At 39.2% G+C, this 10,994-nt stretch overlaps 1 protein-coding gene across 2 annotated transcripts in view; it reads right to left on the bottom strand.

Moving 5' to 3' along the window:
- Window positions 1–4,762: 4,762 nt before the first annotated feature.
- LOC131130994 (large ribosomal subunit protein uL23m-like) overlaps window positions 4,763–10,994 on the bottom strand; it is a 43,554-nt gene continuing 37,322 nt past the window's right edge. The window contains exons 5-6 of one of the 2 annotated variants that reach the window (XR_009130131.1): window positions 5,795–6,016; window positions 4,763–5,728 (exon numbers count right to left, since the gene is read on the bottom strand). Coding sequence is in view for 1 of the 2 variants with exons in the window: in XM_058075232.1 (XP_057931215.1) it covers window positions 5,852–6,016 (165 nt within the window). In the remaining variant the exon portion in view is untranslated. Of the gene's footprint in view, window positions 6,017–10,994 lie in introns of both variants that reach the window. The other variant, XM_058075232.1, reaches the window with a different exon arrangement.

Here is a 10,994-nt window from a genome sequence, read left to right as displayed (position 1 = left end):
TGTGCCTCGGCATTGGTATGATCGAGGTATGATGTTTGATCTCCGAGACAAACCAGTTTAGAACCACAACTCTTAAGACACCGTAGTGTTAAAACTCAAGTTTGTACGTCTCGGCGATGACTACCAGTGAATCATTCAGTAGTTTGACACCTCCTGCGGCCTCTGAGGAATCATTTTCACTGACTTACTCATCAGCGTGAGCAGCCATGAGCTCACCAACTGACTGTGCCTGAGGACGCTGTGGAAAAACAAGCTTTAGATCATCGTTTTCTCAGGGTGTCATCGTTAAAAACAATCTGCATTCGACATAGAAGCACATGAGGCAGCGCAACAATGAATAGCATATTAAGTCAACAACAAGTTAGAATTACTATTATTTATATTGTGTCCCTTTATTATTGATACAATTGTAAAAACAATAATGATGCCGATTTCGATCATCCATGAGTCGGACCGGCCAATACCGATCACGTTAATTAACTGGACATTTTTCAATTTATGGTAATGGTAATGGTTGACTCCTGTAGAGCAGCTACTCACAATAACTGGCAGAGAAAGCGTTCCGGATCTTCCAGATTCTGCACCTCTTCTTGTTTCTGACCGAAACGGACTGTTCAATTTACCTCCAGGTGCAATTCTTAAATGGGACCTATCATGGTAATGGTAATGGTTTTATTTCATTTGAACATGCATCAGAATACAATTGAATGCATCACATAATCAGTTCCCAGTTCCACATGTCCAAAAGGAGTAGGAAGAAGCAAAGCTTATTAAATCCTACCCCTCCATCTGGTACTTTTACAATCAGTAACTGTTACATTTGTTCACTTCCTGCTTTCCTAATATAGTTAAAAAAAATATTTTTTTACATTTTTTGTCACATACCGAAGTACGAGGTGATATGACCATACATACCAACAACAACAAAAGTCTGACTCACCGTGTTAGCTTACTGATGACAATACTAAATTCATCACACATCAACTTAACACCCCAAAAGTAAACCTCAGAAATATACAAACATGTACCAATACCAAGTATACACCGTCATTTTAAAGTTTCCCCCAAAACTTTTTTATTATTTATTTATTAATTTATTTATTATATAATTTTTAATTTATTTTTTGTCCCGTACCGAAGTAGGAGGTGATATGAGCATCCGATGCCATAACGGGTACCATAGTAAGTGTCAATATAGTGATAAGGAGTAGGAAGAAGCCAAGCTTATTAAATCCTACCCCTCCATCTGGTACTTTTACAATCAGTAACTGTTACATTTGTTCACTTCCTGCTTTCATAATATAATTAAAAAAATTTTTTTTTGTTTTTTTAATTTTAATTTTTTTAGTTTTATTTGACAAGGTGATATGAGCATCCAATGCCATAATGGGTACCATAGTAAGTGTCAATATAGTGATATATATAGCACATCATGACTGGTTCAAGACTCTTCATCCTTGGATTTAGCAAACATCAACTGCTTGTATTGTTTCTTGAATTGGCTCATCGTTGTGCATTGTTTGATTTCCTTACTCAATCCATTCCATAGTTTGATTCCACATACTGAAATGCTATGGCTAGCATAACGTAGTCCTAGCATAGACGTGTTTCAAATGTACTTCTTCCCTGAGATCATATTTCTCCTCTCTTGTAGAGAAGTATTGGATGATTTATGTAGTATTGGAGTATTTATGATAAGTGCACCGTTAGACAATTCCAAGGGCTCGTAACAAATAGGTAATTATTTAAAAAAATAAATTTTTGGGCAGATAACCTTTAGGTTCCTAAACAACAAACAAAAGGTGTTTTGAAGATAAACACTTAGTACGTACCCCATAAAAGAAATACCCACTTTCCAGAGAGACAAAAACAAGCTCCAAACTAATCACAGTGCTTGTTTGTTTTAATCACAAAATGTCCCTGTGGTCAAAAAAAAAAAAGAAAAACATGCAAGAAAAGTTATAACGCCAATTCACGTAGCCTGTAACGCCAAACCATTCAGGTTTTACAGACTAGTGTTGACTTTCACGGTAATACAGAACACGTTCCCCGTCGGCTCGATACAGGTGTTTGTCAACCCGACGTGACGCAGCAGACATGCACATTCATGTCCAACACCGCAATCGGTTTTTGTGGTCGACTTTGAAAGGCATTTATCTGCATAGGCCGATCACGTTTTTTTACGGACACCAATCCATGGAAGCATCCCTAATTTTGCCATATTTATATAGATACAGTATACAGTAAACCTCGGATATATCGGACTCGGATATATCGGAAATTCGCTCACAACGGACAGGTAAAAAAGAACAAATTTTTTTATTTCCAATAAAAATTCATTGCATATATCGGATTTTTTATAACGGATTTCGCCTATTTCGGACAAAATCTCCAGTCCCGTTCCAATGCATTTCCATGAAATTTCCCTCGCATATATCGGATGGCCGCATCGTGGCGCTCCGATTCGCCGAATGGTGACAGGCCGCTATACGACGTCATTTGCAGCGCTTGCAGCGTTGCCTGCGCGTCCAGGTACATTGGAAACATAGTCAAGGAAGTGCCTTTTTATAACGGATAAAATCCCATTTACACATATACCGGATATAAATCCGATATATGCGTAAAACTGACATTTCCCGGTATACGCATGTAACGGATTTCGCTTATATCGGACAAAACCAGTGGGAACAATTGAATCCGATATATCCGAGGTTTACTGTATATTGATTGTGTTCAGTAAATAACAATACATTTCTTCAAAGTATTTGCACAGCGTAACTTTAACAGTCAAGTCAGAGCTAGTGAATATATTGTACGTTACACAGTATGGTTTCTTTCCAAGAGAGGGAAAAAAAATACTAATTTGTACTTCTAACTGCGGACAATGGGGTGGGCAGACAAAGCAAGTGAGTAATAACACAGCAGACAGAAAAATGCTGAGTAATAAGCAGATTGTTCTCTTCAAAACGGGCTCGCTTTAAAGCAGCACTGGGGGTAAGCTTTTCCAGGCAGCACACAATGGGCCAACAGGATCAATATTGACATTCTCCTTAGTGATAGCGGTGTCGGCTGGTTCAGGGTCAGAGACCCGACCTTTTTGTATGAGCCAACATTTTGTGGTCACGGCTGAGGGACACTTACAGTAACCTTGGCCTCAAGACATAATGGAGGATGCACACCACCAGCCCGGGAGACGTCCCTCCCCTTTATGGGCCTTTTTTACCGTAAGCGTGCACAGTCCTCCAGTGGCCCCGATTCAATCACAGATCATTACTTTGTCAAAACAGCTACCAGACCACGTTGGCACAGCGCGAGTTGTTGAGTGCGGCGGCGGCGGCGGTGGAAGACGAGGCGAGAACGAGAACAAGCAAGCACACCACTTTTGTACGGGTGACTCGTTTATTACATCTAATTGCAACAAGCAGTAATAATTAGGTAGATTTTCCTCCACATTAAGGCGAGAGGTGCTATAACTAAATAATAAAACATTCCATGATGTTGCTTTGCTGAAGCGACTGAAATGTTGTTTACCTAAATTGGTCAATTAATCCGAGGCAAAATCATAAAAAGAAAGGATGTGGGTTGTCCTGGTGGTCTTTTCCAATTGGCCGCGAGTCAAATCTGGAAGGGATACCACACCACTTCTTTTAGTGCGCTGTGAGAGGAAGACCTGTTGCAGAAGCACGCAGAGTGAAAGGTGACGGCCCAAAAGTTGAACGCTCTTTTGAAACTAAAGAGAATTAACTAAAACATGCATCTGACGGTGCAAGAAACGCAAGTTTTGTTTTAAATTAACCCATTAATCTCATCACGGATGCACTTTTGCCATTAATTAATATTAGTATTACAGTGGTGCCTTGGTTAAAGTCATTAATCCGACTCAAACCAAAACAGACTAAACGTTCCCACAGAAAATCAAGTAAATCCAATTAATTACAGTGGTGCCTTGGTTAAAGTCATTAATCCGACTCAAACCAAAACAGACTCTAAACAAAGCAAATGTTCCCACAGAAAATCAAGTAAATCCAATTAATCCGTTCCAGACCCCCCAAAAATGTTAACACAAAACACATTTTATAGACAATAATTATTGAGTTTTACAGGCAGAAAATTAGGCAAAAATAATTTGCCATTAATTAATATTAGCATTACAGTGGTGCCTTGGTTAAAGTCATTAATCCAACTCAAACCAAAACAGACTAAACGTTCCCACAGAAAATCAAGTAAATCCAATTCATCCGTTCCAGACCCTCAAAAATGTTAACACAAAACACATTTTATAGACAATAATTAGAGTTTTAGGCAGAAAATTTGGCAAAAATAATTTGCCATTAATTAATATTAGCATTACAGTGGTGTCTTGGTTAAAGTCATTAATCCGACTCATACCAAAACAGACTCTAAACACAGCAAATGTTCCCACAGAAAATGAAGTAAATCCAATTAATCCGTTCCAGACCCCCAAAAATGTTAACACAAAACACATTTTATAGACAATAATTATCGAGTTTTACAGGCAGAAAATGAGGCAAAAATAATTTGCCATTAATTAATATTAGCATTACAGTGGTGCCTTGGTTTAAGTCATTAATCCGACTCAAACCAAAACAGCCTCTAAAACAAATGTTCCCACAGAAAATCAAGTAAATCCAATTAATCCGTTCCAGACCCCCAAAAATGTTAACACAAAACACATTTTATAAACAATAATTATCGAGTTTTCCAGACAGAAAATGAGGCAAAAATAATTACAAATGACAACTGAACATTTAACTTCACTTTTACTTAGTTTTGCTGACAATCAATAAACAAAATAACACAAAATAGACACATTATTCTGCTACAACCACAATTTGCAGAAATATATCAAACTAAATATCAAAGCTAAAAAAAACATGTAGCTTGCCTTCTTAATAGAGAACAAGAAAAACAACAACCGAACAACACCCCCCACCGCCAGTAGGATGCCTTTTGAGGTGTTTGGTGACGTCTGTGCACGCCGCCAATGCTATAACGCTATGCTACAGTTAGTTTGAATGTCTACGTTTTGTTGTTGTAACTAGAAAAGAGTGTTACGGATGTAAAATGAGTGTTACAATCAATGTAACAACCGGATTTGTGTACGCATCTACTGTATGTGTGGGCACCGCAGACAATGACGGAGTCGTAAAATTCAGACGTCAGTCCATCGCATGTGTCTCTAGCTCTAGCATAACAAATCTGATAGAAACAAACAATGTCGCTCTAAAATGGTGCATGCGGCCCACAATGCACTGCACCAACATGTGCAAGTCACACAAGATTTTGTCTTTGGTGTGTGATCCAAGATATTTTTGGACGCCAAACAAAAGCAATTCATGGCCAAATTTTATCCAAAAATTTGGACATCAACCACAAAAAATGCTAACCGGGGCGGACATTAACCAAGGTTTCAATGTTGGATGATTACATAAGAATGTCACATGTGACTCAGTGTCATCAAGGGTTTATTATGAAGGGCACTTCATAACACTTTGATGCCTTATTTGATAGATTGTGTTCAACTCCAGAAGATCCACCATGAATGAGTAAAAGTCATGAACGGAGAAAAGAAAAGAGGAGATCCAAGACAAGATGGCAAAGAACAAAGTCAACGAAAAAGGAGGTCATGTGAGCAAACTGAGGTTCATGAGTTGGTTGATTTGAGGAAAGATGGGAATTCAAGTCATTCTCTTGGAAGCTTTGAATGCTGAAACAGAAACGACATCCCGACAATTCCTTCTTGAATACTTGAAACACCTAACGAAACACTCACACGTGTACAGGCATAAATGGTTCCCAGTCGTGGGCCGCCGCCGCCACCGCCGCCGCCTCAGAGTCCGAACCACTCCGTGACCCCTCCTCTCCTGGGGTCAGGTTTCTGCCTCTGACGCTCGTCCTCCATGAACTTCTCCTGCATTTCCTCCATGGAGCCCTGTGCCGGGGTGCTGGTCTTTTCCGGGAAGATATCAGGGAAGGCGAACGTCTGGTCTTCAGCCTGAAATGCAAAGATAACAACCATTCAGAGGTTTCCCTCTTTATTCGTCTTCTGGTTATACAAATGGTAATGGTTTTAATCAGATTACAATTGAATGCATCACATAATCAGTTCCCAGTTCCACATGTCCAAAAGGAGTAGGAAGAAGCAAAGCTTATTAAATCCTACCCCTCCATCTGGTACTTTTACAATCAGTAACTGTTACATTTGTTCACTTCCTGCTTTCATAATACATTTTTTGTCACATACCGAAGTACGAGGTGATATGACCATACTGTATCATACATACCAACAACAACAAAAGTCTGACTCACCGTGTTAGCTTACTGATGACGACACTAAATTCATCACACATCAACTTAACACCCCAAAAGTAAACCTCAGAAATATACAAACATGTACCAATACCAATATAATACCAATACCAATATAATTTAAAAAAAATATATTTTTTTAGTTTTTTTTATTTTAATTTTTTTAGTTTTATTTGACAAGGTCATATGAGCATCCAATGCCATAATGTGTACCATAGTAAGTGTTAATATAGTGATATATATAGCACATCATGACTGGTTCAAGACTCATCCTTGTACAGTAAACCTCGGATATATCGGACTCGGATATATCGGAAATTCGCTCACAACGGACAGATAAAAAAGAACCGATTTTTCTGTAATGCATTTCCAATAAAAATTCATTGCATATATCGGATTTTTTATAACGGATTTCGCCTATTTCGGACAAAATCTCCAGTCCCGTTCCAATGCATTTCCATTAAATTTCCCTGGCATATATCGGATGGCCGCATCGTGGCGCTCCGATTCGCCGAATCGTGACAGGCCGCTATACGACGTCATTTGCAGCGTTTGCAGCGTTGCCTGCGCGTCCAGGTACATTGGAAACATAGTCAAGGAAGTGCCTTTTTATAACGGATGAAATCCCATTTACGCATATACCGGATATAAATCCCATATATGCGTAAAACGGACATTTTCCGGTATACGCATATAACGGATTTCGCTTATATCGGACAAAACCAGTGGGAACAATTGAATCCGATATATCCGAGGTTTACTGTATATTTGTAATATGAGGTTTCAAGCTCATATTTTCATGTATTGTGATCCCCAGAAATGTATTTTCGTTCACCCTTTCAATGTCTATTTGTATTTGCTGGTGGCGTGTCCTTTCTGCAGTTACCAAACTAGAAGGAGAGAATTGTTAATTTTGCCTTTCTTTCTTTCATTCATAGTTAATTGTTAATGAGAATTTCTCCAACTCTCTCCTGGATGTCTCTCTCCATTTCTCTGGTCCTGATTTATTCAGAGGTAAAGAAGGGTATCCATTATTTATTCCATACCAACCCCATCTCTGGCCACCGCTAATGCATCGCTGGCCGACTAGGCTGTCAGGCTGGTGTCGAGTACAGTACACGTACACACACACACACACACACACACACACACACACACACACACACAGGTCAGTGGGTGCAGGCATGTAAACGTCCAACAGTGCCTATCCTTCTCATCCAATCCGACGGACACCTGGCGGCACCTTTTAACCGGCGCCAACTCATTGCAGTCCTGAAATGACTCGGCTGTATCTACCGGCCAGATCATAACCCCGCCATCACTCTTTGGATTGTGTGAAAGCCATTCATCATAAATCCATCCACGGAGGTGATTTATATTCACGAGCAGCACCTTCCACTTCACAAACGGTCGCAATGTTCAATTATATTATCATGAGGTCAAACGCCATTAAATTAATAACCAGCATGTACACCACGGTACAGGTATATCCATATCTGGGTAAATATATTCGGTACAGTAAACCTCGGATATATCGGATTCAATTGTTCCCACTGGTTTTGTCCGATATAAGCGAAATCCGTTATATGCGTATACCGGAAAATGTCCGTTTTACGCATATATCGGATTTATATCCGGTATATGAGGGAGTACAGACCAAATCATTAGAAAGGTCAGAGAAGAAATGATCACACTAAAAAGATGCTTTGATGATAATAGATTGTCCTTGAACCTAAATAAAACTAAAATCATGAAAGGACACGCACCAGCAAATACAAATAGACGGTGTAGACATTGAAAAGGTGAACGAAAATACATTTCTGGGGATCACAATAGATGAAAATAGGAGCTGGAAACCTCATATTACAAATATACAACATAAGGTGGCCAGAAATATTTCAATATTGAACAAAGCAAAATTTGTTCTCAATCAGAAATCACTCCACACTCTTTATTGCTCTCTGGTTCTACCATATCTTACTTATTGTGTGGAAATATGGGCTAATAACTATAAAAGCAATCTTCACTGGCTAAATGTACTGCAAAAAAAGGAAAAAGGTCAGTAAGGATAATTCATAATGCCGCCTACAGAGAACATACTAACTCCTTATTTCTAAAATTTCTAAAATCACAAATACTTAAACTGATCTTCGGTACAAGGTACATTATTTTTAAAAAAAACTGCATTATGGAAAGCAGGAAGTGAACAAATGTAACAGTTACTGATTGTAAAAGTACCAAATGGAGGGGTAGGATTAAATAAGCTTTGCTTCTTCCTACTCCTTTTGGACATGTGGAACTGTGAACTGATTACGGGATGCACTCAATTGTAATCTATATCTATATTGCACAACACTTATGCACATAGCATCGGCTATAGCAAGCCACACAAATAACGACTTAGAAAGCACTTTGAACAAATAAATTGGAAACTCAGTGTTGAAAGTGTTTCAAATTGAGTTGAGTTGAGAAGGGCAAGGTAAGAAGCCAAACTCATACAACCACTTCCACACAGAATGGGAGAAATTTTTCTGCTCATGTCGGATTTGCCACGATGTGTTCATGTCATGTAATATCTCATGACGGCTCACGACCAGAGTACTACATATGACGTGTCAGAAAAATGCGAGGGAGCGGCATTGGCAGCGCGACGTTGAGGCGGGCGGGGATGGCCGTACGGTATTGTTTGTATCATTTGTACGCGGTCGAGCACACTGTTATAAACACAAGACCTTGGCAACGGAACAAACAACGCAAAGCCGCATCAAACTCGAGCGTCGTCGCATGATAATTCCCAGTCGCGGAGAGCAGCGCAGGTCACCTCGTGTATAAACATAATAAAGATGAATCGGATTCGCCGATTGAGATTCAGTCAAAGACAGTCAACAAAATACTGAGACACGTTGCAAAAGTCTTATTGTTGGCAACAGGCCGCATCCTGATTGTGTATGCGTGTGTTAAAAGTCTGCTGGACACATTTCCGCAGCAAGACAGGGTTCTGGCAGAAAGAAATTGTATTTTGTTTGAAACATTTATCACACGAGAGCACAGCTTCAGCTCGTCCCCCCCACCCCACCCTTTGGCCCCCATGTGATCCCAGTCAAACTTGTGTGTCCTATGTGTCCGTCTCTGTGTATACAGTGTGTGCCTGTGAGAAATAGAGGAAGTGTTTGTGTGAGTTGAGATTGAGTGATTTATGGAGGAGACTCGAGGAGGAGGCCAAAAAAACAGCTAACGTGGAGATCGCAGCCTCCGCGTCAAATGGAAAAAAAAAGACGATTTCGTCACACCGCCATCATCTTCCACCAGCTCTCAATTGAATCAAGCTGCTCTCAAGAGATACGGGGACTTGACCCCATGCTGTGAGACATAATAATACAGTAAACCTCGGATATATCGGATTCAATTGTTCCCACTGGTTTTGTCCGATATAAGCGAAATCCGTTATATGCGTATTCCGGATTTATATCCGATATATGCGTAAATGGGATTTTATCCGTTATAAAAAGGCACTTCCTTGACTATGTTTCCAATGTACCTGGACGCGCAGGCAACGCTGCAAACGCTGCAAATGACCAAATACAGTGAAATACACCAAATGCAATTGGAATATTTGGGTCCATATATTCATGGCTATTGACATAATATTTGCAAATGATGATTAATCAATGTTAATTATAAAAAGTGATATTGGATAATTCCTCACGGCACACCTGACGGTTTCTCAAGGTGATGAGAAGAATCAGTGGGTTTGTTGTTAAGGTCTAATGAGCTTTATCTTGATTTTAGTTATTTGTGTCCAGTCACTGGATAGGTATCCAAATGATTTCAATAAGTTTTTTGATTATTTTTTTTAAAGAAATAAGTCTGGTTAATAAGTGTGACTGGTATAATTTCCCCCATCAGTGTCGTGACCACAGCAAGCAAACACAATTAATGACACACGAGTTGGCAGCTTTCTATCACCTGCGAAGCAATGAGTGAGGTGCCCTGCTCGAGTGCAGCTCAGCCATGAAATATCAATTCCAGATGGGAAAATCACAGTCCTTGGATTTGCCCCAAATGTCGTATACCAGTTTCATTTTCATACTTAGTGTCCATTTTTTTATTGGGTAAAAGTCGATGTTATTATTATTCATTATCACTTCATATGGATTCATATGTATTCATGTATATTCTGGTAACATTTCATGTATTTTTGAATTGTTGGGTCCTCAGGAAAAGCCAAATAATTGAAAATGTTTGGGAAACTGCTTTCGGGAACAATAGTTACTTTAGTGAAATGACCTTAAATGAAATCTGGGTTCAAGTTTGTGTCTAAGATTGAGTAATCCCATCTGCAGCCGCACAAGAAATGGGAAGAGACACACAAAGAACAACTGTGTTCTTTCCAATTGACCTTTGCTTTTCATTTCCAACTAAAATGACCATGACGTAGAAAAAGAACTAGTGTGAATAAAGGATTTTGTGTATTCAAGTATAATAATGTCCCCCCCTTATGGAAAACATGAGAAAATCTGTAGTGTCTCCAGCAACCTTGCAATGCACGTGAAATCAATAGAGGGGAAATGTGAGCAGGGTAATTTTTCTATTATTCATAGGCTGAGATTTAACAATGATTTACAGTACACATAGTAGTTATAGATGTGTATAGTAGTATAGTT

The sequence above is a fragment of the Doryrhamphus excisus genome, chromosome 6, assembly GCF_030265055.1.
Source record: "Doryrhamphus excisus isolate RoL2022-K1 chromosome 6, RoL_Dexc_1.0, whole genome shotgun sequence".
Taxonomy (NCBI): Eukaryota; Metazoa; Chordata; class Actinopteri; order Syngnathiformes; family Syngnathidae; genus Doryrhamphus; species Doryrhamphus excisus.
This window is presented reverse-complemented; position numbering and strand designations above follow the sequence as displayed.